General features: G+C 45.3%; 1 protein-coding gene across 3 annotated transcripts in view; it reads right to left on the reverse strand.

The window, feature by feature from the left end:
• Positions 1 to 454: 454 nt before the first annotated feature.
• The window catches only part of RHBDL2 (rhomboid like 2), a 53113-nt gene continuing 35777 nt past the window's right edge, over positions 455 to 17790 (reverse strand). For 2 of the 3 annotated variants that reach the window (XM_062191015.1, XM_062191016.1), the window contains 4 exons: positions 8945 to 9045; positions 6878 to 6938; positions 2694 to 2755; positions 455 to 1890 (listed from right to left, as the gene is read on the reverse strand). In XM_062191015.1, coding sequence (XP_062046999.1) covers positions 1711 to 1890; positions 2694 to 2755; positions 6878 to 6938; positions 8945 to 9045 — 404 coding nt within the window. In that variant the 3' untranslated portion in view covers positions 455 to 1710. The remainder of the gene's footprint in view (positions 1891 to 2693; positions 2756 to 6877; positions 6939 to 8944; positions 9046 to 17790) is intronic. The other variant, XM_062191017.1, reaches the window with a different exon arrangement.

The following is a 17790-nucleotide window of genomic DNA, read 5'->3' on the forward strand; positions in this document are numbered from 1 at the left end:
AAAATTTCTTTCTCTTTCTGCTTATCATAGATAGAAGAAAGTCTGTAAGGGTATACACCAAAGTGTTGACAACGATCATCACTGGGAAAAAAGAGCCGGTTTGGGGTAGGAAGGTAAAAGGAGCATTTATCTTCTAAATTCCTGTTTGAGTCTTTGTTTAAGCAAACACATGGTCATATTCTCAGACTCGTGCTTAAATTCTCCTGGCGAGGGGCCGGCGCCGTGGCTCACTTGGTTAATCCCCTGCCTGCGACGCCAGCATCCCATATGGGCACTAAGTTCTAATCTCGGTTGCTCCTTTTCCAGTCCAGCTCTCTGCTGTGGCCCGGGAGGACAGTGGAGGATGGCCCAGGTGCTTGGGCCCCTGCTCCCGCATAGGTGACCAAGAAGAAGCACCTGGCTTCTGGCGTCGGATCGGCGTAGCTCTGGCCATAGTGGCCATTTGGGGAGTGAACCAATGGAAAAAGGAAGACCTTTCTCTCTGTCTCTGTCTCTCACTATTTATATATCTACCTGTCAAATAAATTTAAAAAAAAAATTTCCTGGCAAATCCCAGATCAGTTTTGCTCAACATGCTAGAGTACTGACTATTCTCACTCTACCTAATTGTTATGTGCTCCTTTCAGAATTCAGTAACACATTTAGATATTTAACAAATAAAACATATTGATGATGAAAGAAGAAAAAATCTATATTTCCTGTGTTCAGGTGACTGACAACTACCATTTTAGAAAACAGAAAAATCAGCAGTCTACATTCTGTACGGGTAAAAGGAATTAGGCTTCTCAGCCTGTAGATGTGACATTCCTACCTCGTAGAAATAGATTCTTTCCACTGCAAGGAGAGCCACTTCGTGGCCACACGAAGAGTGAGAAGCGGGTGACCAATGAGAATTCAGAGAGCCCAGGTGCACAGCGTGCGCCAGAGAGCCAGCTCCAGCTTCCTTGGGAACTCAGACATAATACTAGAATCTTAAACTCGCATCCCAGAAACTCCACGTCTTCAGTAAGGTCTTGCTTCCACTCATGGCGTAGCCCCAGAGAGGTTGGTTTCACTACTCCTAGGATACTCCAACCTCCTTCAGTATTTGGCATATACATGGGCTTTCCAGTCATGTGTCTTAGGTTGAAATTCTTCCCCCTTCAGACAGACAATCGATTTTTAAAAAGCGTTTCAGAACCCGATGTCTAAGTTACAGACTAGTTAATACCTACTTTTCAGGTTAATAAACATCTGTACAGACCCAGAACAGCAATAACATCTGTACAGACCCAGAACAGCAGTGATCTACTTGAAGAGCAATCTACTTAAACACGGTTATCAAGAGTCTGACCACGGGTATGCAAAGTTTTTATTGTCAGCATAGTACATTATTCATGGGTGCTGTCCAGCCATCTCCAAGCACAGCGACTTTCCCTTGGAGGACGCAAGCATGCCAGGTGCCGGAGGAAGGCTCAGCCTCAGGCCTTCCCTGCTTTTCTGTCTCTTCCCCTTTCTCCCCTTTGCATCATAAGCCCCGCCTGCCAGCCGAAGTGTCCCCTGTAAGCAGTCCTTGCGACTGACGGGTGCTGCTTCCGTCCTCCTTATGCAGTCGTTGGCACAGCTGGGACTTCCATGTCTTCAGAAGAGTTTCCACTCTCCCCACCACCACCTCTACCACCACCACCAGCAAGATGGTAGTTTCATTAATCGGCTTATACTAGGGGTAGGTCAGTTTGCTGGGGATAAGAAAAGGTTGAAAAGCACAGCAAATAAGACACAGGCTAAATAAGCAACAATTGCTATCCAAAACCTTGGATCTTTCAGCAGTGCCTTATCAAAGCAGCTGAACACAGTGTAACCTATGGACATCCCAGCAAATCCGCCTGCTATGTGCGCCGCAAAGGACACCTTTGGAGAAAAGATAAGAAAGGAGGGGGGATGGAGGTAAGTGAAGAAAACTCATGACATATTTCAGTTGTACCTCTCCTACTCAAAACACAAACTCTGTCACAGTTGAACAAAAATTTAAGTCTAGAAAACTGAGACTGGCGTTGTGATGTAGTAGGTTAAGCCTCTGCCTGCAATGCCAGCATCCCATATGGGCATGGGTTCAAGACCCGGCTGCTCCACTTCTGATCCAACTCCCTGTGAATGCACCTGGGAAAGCAGCAAAAGATGGCCCAAGTGCTTGGGCCCCTGCCACCCACATGGGAGACCTGAATGAAGCTCCCGGCTCCTGGCTTCAGCCTGGCCCATCCCTGGCTGTTGCGGCCATTTGAGGAGTGAACCAGTAGATGGAAGATATTCATTCTCTCTCTCTCTCTCTCTCTCTCTCTCTCATACAATTATTCAAACAAAAACTACCAAATTAAAAGATGAATCCTAGTGAGACTGAAAGCATCAATCTTTATGTTATACATTCAATGGGCTGAAATTTCCATCACTAGTCTGCAGCCTGCTCTTATTTCTCTGAAAGGGAAATCCTTTCTCTCCTTTGGAATAGTCCCAGTATGGTAGGGCCAGTGGGGTAGAGCCCAGTGGCCAGGGAGAAGGAGAGGTAAGTGAGGACAGTTCCCAAGTCTATTTTCCTTAGGAATTTTCTTAACTTACACATGGATTTGACCTCAATCACAGAGTTATAACCCCTACTTAGTGACTCTTTTTGATGGGCAACCAATTTTTATTTGTAAAAAAGGAAAGTCTGAACTCACCGGAGACCCATTTGCAGGGACAAAGAACCTTCTGTAGAGAGCAAATCCCATGTCTGACACAACTAGAAGGAAAAACACCTTGATGAAGCCCAAGGGTCTCCATAACAGTGTACCAAAGGTCTTTGGTTCCCCCCAAATAATATAGTAATAGTAATAGAAGTTATTGAGACTCTGCTGGGTGCTGTCCAAAGGGCTCATGAATGCTCACAACCACCTGTTGAGTAGGTGCTATCATCACCCCAGTTTACGGACTTTGTCATTCATCACTGACATCCACTGTGTGCCAGGCACCACTCCAGGCAGTAGACGTACAGTGTGGCAGAGACCAAACTGCCCTGCCTCGTGGCGCTAACAGTCTCATGGCAGGAGGCAGACAGGTCAAGTACAGCACGTCACATGGCACTAAGTGCTCTGGAGCAGATACAAAGAGAGGGAGGAGTGTTGGGGATGCCAGGAGTCAGAAGAGGGGCAGGGAAGATCCCTCCAGGCATATGACATGGGGTGGAGAGAAGGGACGGGGCCTCGCTGATGTTAGAAGCAGGAGTCTTCCAGGCAGAAGAGCAAGCACAAAGCCCGAAGACAGGCGTGTGCTTGGTGTGGGAGAGGAATTCCAAAGCAGCTGAGCGGGCCGGATCCATGGTCTTCAAAGCAATATCAGCATCACCTAAGAACTTAGCAGACATGGAAATTTCCAGACCCTCCCTAGACCTGTGACCCAGAAACTCTGAAGATGGAGCTCAACGTTCTGCATTTCAACAAGAACTCCAAGCGATTCTGGACTAGAGTTAGGGATAAAGCAGCAAGCGATGAGACCAGAGACATAGCAGAGGACAGATTCTATGAAATAGACTATAAGGGAGCAAGAACAAGAGCATGGAAACCAGCTGGAAAATTGCTCTGATTGTAGCTCTCTGAGTGCTGACGGTTCCATTTTATACGTAAAGTCTGCTCTGCTTGGCTGGTGCTGTGGCACAGCGGGTTAAGCTGCAGCCTACAATGCCAGCATCCTATATGGGCACCAGTTCAAGTCCTGGCTGCTCCACTGCTAATGTGCCTAGGAAAGCAGCAGGGGATGGCCAAGTCCCTGGGCCCCTGCACCTACGTGAGAGACCTGAAAGAAGCTCCTGACTCCTGGCTTCAGCCTGGCACAGCCCTAGCTGTTGCGGCCATCTAGGGGAGTGAACCAGCGGATGGAAGATCTCTCTCTTTCTCTCTCTCTCTCTCCCTCCCTCCCTCCCTCTCTCTTTGCAACTCTACCTTTCAAAAAAAAAAAAAAGAGTGTTCCACTCTCATGCACCGCACTGACTGATCACCCTCAGGCATTCAGAAGATGGGCCAGGAAAAGAAATACGCCCACATTCTCTGGGCCTCTCTGCAGATACATCAGCTCTCGCTGCAGGAGCTTCCAGGTCTCCCTGCCTAGGCCTACAAGAATTCTGCCCTCTGTGTGCCATGCTGGGAAATTCCTCTTTCACACTCTACAGCAACCCTCAATTCCCTGTGCTCTGCTTGCTGAGCCACCGTGTCCCGTGAGGGACTGAGACCTAGTCCTTGCCTTTGGGGAAATGGCAGCAGGGACCTTGTGTTCTGGCCATATCCCCTTTCAATACTGTATTGACGCTGAAGTCACTGCACAGAAATTGAGGCTGAGCAAGTATTCAATATTAATTTAATTGTACATGACTCTCCCACGCAGTGCTGGATACATGAAGCTCTATCACACTTGCAGGCATTGGCGTTTCTAGATGCAGCCTGAAAAACACAGGGCTACAAAAGCAGAACAAAAAATCTGTGCCAGAGAACAGGGCAGACTTAACTGGAAACAGTTGCTTTTGGTCTAGAAGTCCACAGTAGGAGTCCCCCTCTCCGATGCTGTAACCATCAGAATGTCAGTGTCTTCTTGTTTACCTCACTAGGGAGCTGCCTCTTATCTCTGCAACTCTTTCCTCAGGGTGGGGTTGCTACAACCTCTAAACTGGGACTTTTTTTTTTTCCCCACCTAAAATGAAGCCCTTATTGCAATAAACCAAGTCGTTGTCCCCATTAAAAATTCAGCACTCACTTTAAGAATCACCTTTATATGGATTTTTTTTAAGGATGAAAATGTGACATTCCCGTAACTTTTCTCAAAAGGAAACTCAGTTGCTTAGTTGGAAAACACATCCCACGATTAACACTTGATGAAGATAGGGTCCTAAGCCCAACTGTCCTTCACATGAAGAATAATATTGAAGACAAGACATTCACTATTTAAAGCGAAACAAGGGGCAGGTGTTTAGCCTAGCCCTTAAGACAACTGCACCCCACATCAGAGGACTTGGGTTCAACACCCAGCTCTGGCTCCTCACCCCAGCAGGGAACGTGATGGCTAACGTGATTGGGCTCCTGCCACCTATGTGGGAGACCTGGATTGAGCTCCTGGCTCCCAGGTTTGGCCCAGCCCAATCTTGGCCACTGTGGACATTTGGGAAGAGAACTAGTAGATGAGATCTCTCTCTCTCTCTCTCTCTCTCTCTCTTCCTTTCTCCCTCTCTCTCAAATAAATAAACAAAGCAATACTGTATATGTTTCCAAGAAAATGGGTTTCAAATAAAAATATATTGGTATTCCTTGATTTGTATTTTATGAACCTAGTGTTGCAACTCTTCTCATTTTCAATCCCAGGGAAACCAGACCAAAGAACTGTTAGAAATAGCATGTGCCAGGAGCTGGGAGGGTTCCCATGAGCATATCCCATGCGCTCACCAAGAAGTCTGTAGGCTAACTGTGAACAGGCACCATCGAGTGCCATCAGTACTTGCTAGGAATGGTGTCACACTCCATAAACTGCCTGTCCTGCAGCACTGAGCAGTATTAAAAGACGTCTGTTGAGCCCATTTTCTTATTAATGGCATGGGGTGTATTTTACAAAGGTCATTGATAATCACCTAAAAGAAGTGGATTGACTGAAGACCCGGGTAACTTGGGGAATAACGCTGGCTCCTTCCTTGGTTCTGGCTGTGACTCCTAACAACTTGGGTGGGGGTCTGCTCCTACAGCGGCTCTGCTAGACCCCAGATTCTCCCCCTCCCTTCTCTGCTGGTAATATCCCGCTTGCTCTCTGGGTAAGATGTAGAGAAGAAAAGAAGTATGTATAGTACAGTATAAACAGGTGAATAATTTTACCTCCAAATGAAATCATGGCTGTTTTTACAAATGGTTCAACACCTAAATTTAGTCTGTCCCCACAGAGGTAGTGACCCTTGGTCCCATAATGTGGATAATTGAACTCTTGATGCCAATTAGCAGAATAATTTTTTCTTACTTTGAACAGTCAAAAGCCTAAGCTTTATCCAGTGTCACCTCTGCCTTGGCTTCGAAGTCTGACCTCAGGGCCTACCCAGGGTGGCTACAGCTGGACTGGAGGAGGTCCATGAACACAAGCCCCCAGCCCCGCTCTGCTCATCCCTTCTTCTAGCTTGCCTGGCCTGCCAGCATCCCAAATCTATCCTTGCTTTCAGACTCGGCTAAAATTCCACTCTCTCACCAGATGGAGCATTTGTCCTAAATTCCTTTTAGCATGTAGTTCTAGAATTCTCCAAGATTTCAAAAGACTCAAATTAGATACCCTCCCAGCTCCTGAGCCTCTCTGTTCCTTGGCCTCCACTCTCTTCTCTTCAATACCCAGTCACCACCTCTGGCCTTCTGTCCTAGATCAATTTTGTGTGTGGTTTTTTATGGGGTTTTTTTGTTTTTGTTTTTTTGTTTTTTTATTTGAACATTTAAAAACTAAGACGAAGACAGGCTACATCAGTGGTTCTGAGCTTGCCCTTTGCGGACAAAATCATCCACAAATTCCAGTGTAGGAAAGAGGAAAGCCTAGCATGAGTGCTCTGGGAGGCCACTGTGGTTGAAGCAGAGGAGAGCACAGAGCGCCACTTCCTTAGCCCCCCTCCCTCCACAGGGAGATAAGAAAAGCAAGAGCCCATCACTGAAGCGCCCCCAAGAACCACCCGTAAGGTCTGAGCGAACGCCTCCATTCACCCCTTTCTGGGTAGGGATCCGAGGGACAATCCCTCCTGACCCAGGCCGGCAGTCATCCTCGCTGACAGCGTCTGGGAGATGTGAGAAGGTCCTGGGAAGGCTGAGCAGCTGCGGTGGGAGGTGGGAGGTGGGAGGTGGGAGGTGTTCACAAACACACTTACTTATAAGGATGATGATCAGTAGTCTGATAATTCCAAAGGCAGGAATCATTTCTCGAAAATTCTTGCAAAAAGATAAATAATGATAATATAAGCTAAATATTGGCAAATGAAACCTCAACTTTACCCCCTCTTCATCTACTTTCCATCTCATTTGAGTGTCAGATATTTGCAAAACAAAGCATGAGTTTTCCGATGTACTTGGGTACAGCACCAGTGCACTTTGAACAAAGTGAAACATGATGTTTCATTTCATGACTAGATACAGTTTTATCAGCCAGAAACAACCTAAGTAATACAAAACCAAACTTAACATGTCCTTAAAAAATGAATGCTGTCAAATTAAGTCTGACGGGATATTTCTAAGTTTTCTTTGTTAATATCCGTTGGATATTTCTTCATCCTCTATCCCAGTGGTAACTAGCAAAGACAGCTTAAATTAAGGATACTTCAAAAGAAAAGTTTAAATGTTGGTCAAAAAACATTTGGTTTTAGCTTTGAAAAATTGTAGTGTACCTTCAGAGACCCCTTGCATCACTACAAAACTTTTCAGAAATTTCTTCTTTTACTGAATTACCTCTCTTTTTCTTTTCAAGTTAGCAACTTTCTTCTCAAAAAGTAAAAGTGCTGAAATAGGCATGTTTACTATCAATCATTTTCAAGCTCTGTAACCATAACCTACAGCAAGAAATAATATATATTGGGGGTGGCATTGTGGCATAGTGGGGTAAGCAGCCGCCTGCAACACTAGTATCCCATATGGGCAATGGTTCAATTCCTGCTGCCCCATTTCCGATCCAGCTCCCTGTTAATGCACCTGGGAAAGCTGTGGAAGATGGCCCAAGAGCCTGGGCCCTTGCACCCACATGGGTGACACAGAAGAAGCCCTGGCTCCTTGCTTCAGCCTGGCCCAGCCTCAGCTGCTGTGGCCATTTGGGGAGTAAACCAAAAGATGGAAGATCTCTCTGTGTGTCTCTCCCTTTCTCTCTTTCTCTCTCTCTCTCTCTCTCTAACTGCCTTTCAAATAAAAATAAATGCATTTCTTAAAAAAGAAATAATTTAATAATTTAGATCACAATTCAGTACACACATAAATCGAACCTACTTACCCATATCAGACACGATATGCTCTGATTTTTTTAATTTTGTTCAATTTTTGGCCACAATCCCTTAAACTAAATTCACAACCACTCAGAGTTGCAATCTAAAGTCTAAAAACCATTTTGCTAAATGACTTCTGCATTTGGGGCAATTTTATAATCATTTGATATTTTTTTCTCCTAGAGCACTTTTAAAGTATACCTAAAAGGTTAAAGGGCTAAGAGCCAGTCAGGGTTTTAGCCTGTTTTAAAAAGCAGTTGGCATTTGCACCTACTGCTCACAGCAGGGTAAAAATGATATGCCAACTTCAGGGGGCAATCTGGGGGAGAGAGAGAGAGAGAGAGAGAGAGAGAGATCAAAATGTGAAGCCTTCATCCAGTGAATCCACTTCCAGGAACTTCTCTTACAAAAAAAAAAAAAAAAACCACAGAAATACAAAACAATAAAACATTCTTTACAACATTCTCTGTAAATATGAACAGCTTGAGTCACCCCACGTTGTTTTGAAGGAGCAATTCCCTAAACGAATCAGGACCTAGCTCCATACAGAATACTCTGGGGCACCTGCCAAGACTGACAGCAGCTCCATGCTGGCGAGGTGAGTGGGTGGGCAGGATCCCACATCAACATGCAGCACAATACAAAAGCACTTCCATCTTTATAGTAGTAGCATCACCAGGGTTTTGAATACCAAGAGAAGGTCTCAATGGAGATACAGTCATCAAACTTAAATACTATATGGAGGACTTTGACTTTCTATTTTTTTTTTAACTTAAACCCTTATTTAGTGCTCATTAGTTTAGAGATCAGGCAAAAAAAGATGAGATAGGCAAGGTGAACGGTTGGTCCTACAGTTCTTAGAAAGCAGATGACTGCTCAGTAAGCACTGGTCGGTGAGGACTGCCTGAACCAGTTACTGTTTTAAAAAGAGACCAGGAAGTCCACAGACTCCATTTCTAGAGGTCTTACCACCAGAACATTCATAAAATAGCCTCCCATCAGAGCGTAGACGCCTCCCGAAGCACCCACGAGAGATTTGAGCGGGTCAAAGATGGAGCTGGCAAGGGATCCTACGGGAAGAAAACAGGCACGATCAGACATGACGAATCGTGGAAGACAAAGACTACGGTGATATTTCCAAGAACAAATTCACTTTGGCCCCTCCATAGTCAGTCAGCTTTTTGTTACTCTAAAATACTTGAGAGGAGCCACTGAGGAAGAAAGAAGGCTTATTTCATTTTACAGTTCTAGGGTTTGGGCCAGATGGGACAGCCCCATTGGTTTAGGCACCTGGCAAGGCTGGGGCTGGCAGGGGGACAATCTCAGGTGACCCAGGCAGCAGAGGGACAGGAAGTGAACTCATCTCCTTCCGATGTGGCCTCTCCTGATAGTGCCATCACAGTTCAGTCCTGGGGCTCCACCCAACCCACTTCCCAAAGCCCCACTTTCACATGCCATCACAGATTAAGCTCCATCCTTAATCCATCAACCATGAACCCATTCGTGTTCATGTAAGACTTGGGCTGTGAATAAGCATCCGCATGACTTTGGGGCTCCAAGTCCTGTGCAAAACCTAACCAGAGAAGTACCACTCTGGAGGTTGACTACTCCGAGTTTTCCAAATCAAAGCAGGCAGGGACAGAAACCAGACTCTGGAAGCAGAATTACCAGTTATTTAACCGCACCTCACTTTCCCTACCTGCAAAATGGGGCTATTAGTAGAACTGAACTTTCTGAGTTGTTCATAGAAGTAAACTATCTATCTATATACATATACATATATATATCTAACATACATTTTTTTAGCTATTACTTTGAAATATCTCACGCATTTAGTCAAAACTATCAAAGTATCTGAGACATGCCAACATTTTATTATCTAGTGGCTGGCTTTCTCATGGAACCAGGAAGTAGCCTCAGAATCCTTATCAACATACCATTCGATCCTCTTCGCCAAGCAAGACTTAACTATTTGCTAACCCAATCCAAAATCTCCTGGACTCCAACAGGCTTTAGAAAACACCTCATTCAAAGCTCAGATGTTCTCTCTCTTCTGGTTACTGATAATGGTTAGTCTCTGCCTTCCAAGGCCAGGTCTCCTTCCTTCTGACTGGATACAACACCTACTAGGGGCAACAAAGTGTCTGACTATAGGAATCTTACAAATAGGTGAGTAAACTATTGTAATAAAAATGCAGACTATAACAACTACTAGTATCACAATAGCATGACTGCACTGTGGAAGCTCTCTGGAAGGATGACTTACCCCATAGAGGGTGGAGGCTCCGTTCACGTGAGAAGCAAGGGATCTGGGTGGACATCATGGGAGCAGGCACTTAACCTAACAGTCAGGACAGTCCTTGGAATGTCCCATATCAGGGCCTGGGGTCAAGTTGCAGCCCCACTCCCAATCCCAGCTTCCTGGTAATGCAACTGGTAGACAGCAGATGCTGGCTTAAGTACTTGGATCCCTTCCATTCACGTGGGAGACCCACTTGGAGTTCTGGATTCTAACTTTGGTATGGCCCAACCCTGGCTATTGTGGCCATCTGGGAGTGAACCAACAGACAGAAGATAGATCGATCAATCAATCTCTCTCTCTCTCTCCCTCCCTCCCTCCTTCCCTCCGTCACGCTGTCTTTCAAATAAATAAAAACTAAATCTTAAAAAAAGTGAGAAGATTATTTATTACTCACACAATACCAGTGCCACTGACTTTCTAAACTAGAACATTTCATAATCCACAAGGTACTAAAATACTTTCATATAGGATCAAAGTGCCTCCAAGTAACTTAACTGAGTTCCAGAACAAACCTAGAGGTTTATAAGAATATAAAGATATCCCACAAGCTGAAATATCTAGCATCTGATCAAAAACTATCAGGCATGCAAAGAAGCAGGAAAATATGGCACATGCTAAAGAGAACAATGGATCAAGCAAATAAAAGCTGCCCAGAACTGATTCAGAAGTTAGATTTAGGAAAGGCATTAAACAATTATTACAACTCTATATTCTATGCTCAAAAGTTAAGCAGAGGCATGTAAGATATAAAAGGGGCTCAGATTAAATGTCTAGAGATGGGGGCCAGTGCTATGGCATAGAGGATAAAGCCGCAGCCTGCAGTGCCGGCATCCCATATGGGTGCCAGTTCGAGTCCTGTCTGCTCCACTTCTGATCCAGCTCTCTGCTATGGCCTGGGAAAGCAGTAGAAGATGGTCTAAGTGCTTGGGCCCCTGCACCCACATGGGAGATCTGGAGGAAGCTCCTGGCTCCTGGCTTCGGATTGGTGCAGCTCCAGCCGTTGCGGCCAATTGGGGAGTGAACCAGCGGATGGAAGACCTCTCTCTTCTCTCTCTGCCTCTCCTTCTCTCTCTGTATAACTCTTTCAAATAAAATAAATAAGTCTTAAAAAAAAAAACTTCTAGAGATGAAAATGATGTCTACAATGAAAAAAAATAAGCAGTGGGTTCCATGGCAAATTAGATACCGCAGAAGGAAAGATTAGTGAATGTGACACAGAAAGAGAAACTAGCCAAAAGGAAACACACCAGAGAATGTCTGCTAGAATAAATAAAGCATCTCTGAGCCATGGGACAATTTCAACAGCTGCTACCTTCATGGTTCCCACTGAAAAGCAGAAAAGTTAGTTAGGTACAAGAAAAAAAAAATGATTGAAGTTTTTTCAATGTTTGATGAAAATGATAAACCAACAAATCCAGGAAGCTCAACAAACCCCAAGCACAAGAAACATGAAGAAAACTCCATCAAGGCACACACATACAAAAATCAAATTTTTCTATAGAAACAGAAACCAATAGAAATCTTAAAAGCAGCCAGCATAAAAAGACTCATTTCAAACTCAGGAACAAAGACATGGATGATAACAGATGGTCACTGGAAGTGATACAAATGACAAAACAGCACAGCAATAAGAAAAATACTGTCTCTGAGGACTAACCAGGCCATTGGAACACAAATGGTTAACTCCGCTACAGCAGGACCCTGAGGATAATTGAGGCATTGCCTTGCCTCAGAGTGGCTGCGTGACTCTGACCCTCGCCCCTCCTTGCCAGGGCCGTGGGCTGAGAAGACCACACAGTGTACATCGCTGGTGCTGATAAACCCCACTCACGGGGCTTTCTGCTTCTCCAGACCCCGTGGATGTGGGTCCCTGCAGGAATACATGGCAGGGAGCATCAGAAGACATCTGCCCTCCCCTAGACTCCCTGCCTGCTGTCCAGGTGCTGTCTCTTCTACAATAAAAGGCTTTGGACCTACATCCGTTATAACCCTACCACTGTCAAGCTTGACTGCGACCCCTAGGAAAAGTGTTCAGAAATGAAGGCGAGGGACAGGCGCTCGGCCCAGCAGTTAAGACACCATTTGGGATGCCTCCATCTCCTATTGGAGGGCCTAGGTTCAAGTCCTGGTTCTGCACCCAATGCCAGTCTCCTGCTGAGGAGCACCCTGGGAGACAGCAGGTAACAGCTCAAGCACTTGGGTCCCTGCCACTCACATGGGAGACCTGGCTGCAGCTCCTGGCTCCTGGCTTTGGTCTGATTCAGCCCCAGTTATTGTGGGCATTTGGAGAGTAAGCCAGCAGATGAGAGGTTTCTCTGTTTCTCTGTGTCTCTACCTCTCAAATAAATAAATATTCAAAAAGAAAACAAATTTTTTTCAGACAAAAGCGGAAAGAATTAATAAGTGGGGCAAGCACTGTGATATTTCAGGTTAAGCCACTGTCTACAGCACCAGCATCCCATATGAGTGCAGTTCAAGTCCCAGCTGTTACCTACTCATGTGCCTGAAAAAACAGCAGAGGATGATCCAAGTGTTTGGGCCCCTTCCATCCATGTGGGAGACGTGGATGAAGCTCCTGGCTCCTGGCTTTGGTCTAGCCCAGCCCTGGTAGTTGCAGTCATTTGGGGGGTAAACTAGGGGATGGAAAATTTCTCTCTCTCTCCCTCCCTCCCTCCTTCCCTTCCTCTCTTGCTGTAACTCTTTCAAATAAATAAGTAAATAAATAAGCCTTTAATTTTTTTTTTTTGACAGGCAGAGTGGACAGTGAGAGAGACAGACAGAGAGAAAGGTCTTCCTTTTTCCGCTGGTTCACCCCAATGGCCGCTGTGGCTGGCGCACTGCGGCAGGCGCACCGCGCTGATCTGAAGCCAGGAGCCAGGTGCTTCTCCTGGTCTCCCATGCGGGTGCAGGACCCAAGCACTTGGGCCATCCTCCACTGCCCTCCCGGGCCACAGCAGAGAGCTGGACTGGAAGAAGAGCAACCGTTACAGAATCTGGTGCCCCAACCGGGACTAGAACCCGGAGTGTGGGTGCCGCAGGCGGAGGATTAGCCTATTGAGACGCAGCGCCGGCCTAAATAAGCCTTTAAAAAAAGTTAATAACCTACATATCCATGCAATAAATACCACTTATACCAAAAATATAAAATATATAGAGATCAATCTAACAAAATAATTTGCCAGATCTAAGCACTGACATCTGAAAAACACGCTGCAAGGAATTTTGGAAGACCTAAATAAATGGTAGGATATACCTTGTTCGTGGACTGGAAGATTCACTTTTGTTAAAATGTCAGTTCTCCCCAAGATCTATAAATTCAATGCAATACAAATCCAAATCCCAGACTATTAATTTTTGTAGAAATTGAGAAGCTGATTCGTGCGGAAAAGCAAAGAACCTAGAATAGCCAAAAATGTTTGAAAAAAAAGCAAAATTGGCATGCTATCACTTCCTGCTTTCAAGACACACTAGAAAACAACGGTAATCAAGACAGTTTGGCATTGGTGTAAAGATCTATAAATACATGAGTAGAACAGAACAAAAAGTTCAAAAATAAACACATACATGTACAATGGACAGCTGATTCCAACAAAAAAAAATGCAGAAGAATTCACTAGAAAAGGACAGTCTTATTAACAGATGCCACTGGAAAAGACATTCACATACCAAAAACTGACACTTCAATCCACACCTCGTGCCAGTTCTAAAAGTGAGTCACACTCCTAAATGTAAAGCCCCAAATGATAAAGCTTCTAGAAGAAAATGTAGATGAATGTGCTGGCACTGTGGTATAGTGGGCTAAGCCTCCACCTGAAGTGCCGGCATCCCATATGGGTGCCGGTTCAAGTCCCGGCTGCTCCACTTCCAATCCAGCTCTCTGCTATGGCCTGGGAAAGCAGTAGAAGATGGCCCAAGTCCTTAGACCCCTGCACCTGCGTGGGAGACCCAGAAGAACCTCCTGGCTCCTGGCTTCAGATCAGTCCAGCTCCGGCGTTGTGGCCATGGAGGGAATGAACAAGCAGATGGAAGACTCTCTCTCCCTCTCTCTGTAACTCTGCCTCTCAAATAAATAAATAAAATCTTAAAAAAGAAAGAAAATGTAAATGAAATCTATACAACCATGTGTTAAGCAAAATTTCTTTGATGTAACACTAAAAACATAATTCCAAAAAATTACAAATTATATTTCGTCAAAATGTAAAACTTCTGTTTTTCAAGAAAATGAAGTTTTTAAGAGAATGAAGGAGCTAGCATTGCGGCACAACAGGGTAAGCCACCACTTGCCATGCTAGCCTCCCTCTGTCAGAGTATTGGTTTGAGTCCTGGCTGCTCCACTTCTGATCCAGCTCCCTGCTAATGTAAATCATCCATATGGGAGACCAGGAGGAAGCTCCTGGCTCCTGGCTTTGCCTGGGGAACCATGGCCCAAGTGTTTGGCACTCTGCCACCCAGACAGAGTTCTAGGCTCCTGGCTTCTGCCTGGCCCCACCCTGGCCATGGTGGCCACTTGGGGAGTGAACTAGTGGATGGAATCTGTCTCTCCTTCTCTCTCTATTAATCTGCCTTTCAAATAAATCTTTTATAAAGAGAGAGAATGAAAAAGCAAGCAATACACCAGGAGAAAATATTTGCAAGTCATATATCTGACAAAGGACTTATAATCATAATATATAATGTATATTATTATATATAATAAAGAAGATAACCCAACTTTTTTTAATGGACAAGTGATTCAAACTGACCTTTAGCAAAGAAGACATATATGGGTGGCAAGTGAGCAAAGGAAGGCTGCTCTCCATCACTGGTACTGGGAGATGCAAATTCAGGCTCACTGAGATCTTGCTACATCCTTAACAGATGGGCTGAAATGAAAAAGACTGACCACATCCAGTATGTGTGAGCATGCAGAAGAACAGGAACGCCTGGTGAGAATGGAAAACGGTGCCACTTTGCTGCCATATGACCTAACAATTCTACTCCCAAGAGAAATGAAAGCACATATCCACACAAAAATCTTACACACGTATTCACAGCAGGGTTATTCATAACAGCTAAAAGGTGGAAACTCTCCAAATATCCATCAGTGGGCTAATTTTATACCCATACAATGGAATATTATCCAACCAGAAAAGGGAAGGAACAAAGAATAATACACACTACCACAGGGATGAATGCTGAAAACATTATGTGAAGTTTTAAGAAGCGAGTCACAGAGGACCATATATTGTGTGATTCCACTTACATGAAATGTTCAGAACAGGCGAATCTGCAGAGACAGAAGGAGAGGAGTGGTTGGCCTAGAGCTGGGGCGAGGATGTGGGGTAGGGACTGAGGGATGACTAATGGGTACAGGGCTTCTTTTCAGGGGATGAAAATGTCCTGTGGTTCTGTGATGTTGGGTACCTAACCTTGTGAATTAACTGAACACTGGATTGTGCACACTAAGTGGGTGGACTGCATGGTGCATGAACTATTTCTTGGGGCCGGCACCGTGGCTCATGTGGTTAATCCTCTGCCTGTGGCACCGGGATCCCATACGGGCACTGGGTTCTAGTCCCGGGATGCTCCTCTTCCAGTCCAGCTCTCTGCTGTGGCCCTGGAAGGCAGTGGAGGATGGCCCAGGTGCTTGGGCCCCTGTACCCACATGGGAGACCAGAAAGAAGCATCTGGCTCCTGGCTTTGGATCGGCGCAGCGCCGGCCATAGCGGCCATTTGGGGAGTGAACCAATAGAAGGAAGACCTTTCTCTCTGTCTCTCTCTCTCTCTCACTGTCTATAACTCTACCTGTCATATTAAAAAAAAAAAAACAAAAAACATGAACTATTTCTATTTCTCAGTCAAGCCAGGAACAAGCTTGTCAGTTTGGGGACTGTGTTTGGCTCAGCAGTTAGGACACCCATGTCTGCCATCAGAGTGCCAAGGTTGGAAACCTAGCTCCAGCTCCTGACTTCAGCTTCCTGCTAATGGGAACCCTGGCAGGGCACTGGTGATGACAGCTCAAGTAGCTGAGTCATCCATGGGGGAGACCTAGCTTGTGTTCTTGGCTTCAAGCGTTAGCCCCACCCTAATGCAGTCATTGTGGGCACTTGGGAAGTGATCTGTCTCTCAAACAAGTAAAGAAGTAATTTTTAAAAGAGTGTGACTTTCTAGAAGTTAAACATACCATATCACAGGACCAAACTATCCCATTCCTAGGTATTTGCTCAAGAGAAATGAAAACCTTTGTCCACATAAAGACTTAGGCGTACATGTTCCTAGCAGCTTTGTAACAGCCACAAACTTGAAACACCTCAAATATCCATCAACAGGCTAAACAAAAATGGGGGTATATGTCCCAACACTGACATAAACCAATAGAATCAACTGTGATGCATGCAACCATGTGGCTAAATCTCAAAATAATCATGAAAAAGGAAAGAAGCCAGGTGATAAAAAACATATTTTCTATAATCCCCTTTATGGACATGCCTAGAAAACACAAAGTAAGCCATAACGACAGAAAATCAGTCTGTGGGTGCTGGCGAGGGGAGGGTCACAAGGAAACCTTTGGGAGGTGGTAGATTGTGATGATGGTCTCATAGTTATATACTCATAGCAAAACTGATAAATTATACACTTCAAACATGTGTGGCCTATTGTATATCAATTACACCTCACTAAACAAATAGAAAAACAAAAACACAGATCCCAGGGCCACCTCCCCAGAGACTCTGACTGGGGAGGGCTAGGGGGAAGGGGAGCAGAATAGCTTTCCATGTAACATGCTCCCCGGGAGATCTGAGCATGGGTCAGATTGGGGCAGCCCACACTTCTCAGTCTTAGATGTGCATAGGCAACACCTGTGAATATGTTAACAATGCACATTCTGATTAGCAGGTCCCACATGGGGCCCAACAGGCTGCACTGTTCCAACCTCCCAGGTGATCCCAGTGCTGTGGACTGTGGAACACACTTTGCTAAGAGCAAGGGTAAGGAGTTGGAATCATATTCATATGTAGGAAATAATCTAGAAAAAAAGCAAAGCAAGAAAAGCAGCGAGGAGAGCTGGTGGCCTTCTTGGAAGGTCGGTTGATCTCCGCACCACAGCAAGTGTTTTAGAAAGGGTGGAATATGATCTCATCCATGGTTGAGGAAGGAGACCCAGCCTGCACTGGGGAGGACAGACTGGAAGGGCAAAGGGATTCGTGCCAAGAAGCTATTGCAGAAACGGGCAGAGGACATGAGCAGGTTACTCATGGTGGCTCTCTACTCTCTGCTCTCTCACTGGGGAGTGGCTGAGAGCACAGGTTGAAATTCAGCTGTGGGAGACACAGGCTTGTAGATGTGGGAGCTGAGCAAGGCTTGTCTGTTGCAGAGGACTTTGCAGGGCAGGGGGTGGGGGAGGCAGAGAAAAACAGGAGTGTGCAGAAAGGGAACGTGGAAAAACAGGATCCACAGAACAGGTGGAAAGAGGGCAGCTCTGTCACCCTTGCTGATTCCATCTCTTTAGCAGGGCTAATGATGGCCTCCTGCT

The sequence above is a fragment of the Lepus europaeus genome, chromosome 5 (assembly GCF_033115175.1).
Source record: "Lepus europaeus isolate LE1 chromosome 5, mLepTim1.pri, whole genome shotgun sequence".
In the NCBI taxonomy this organism is placed as follows: domain Eukaryota; kingdom Metazoa; phylum Chordata; class Mammalia; order Lagomorpha; family Leporidae; genus Lepus; species Lepus europaeus.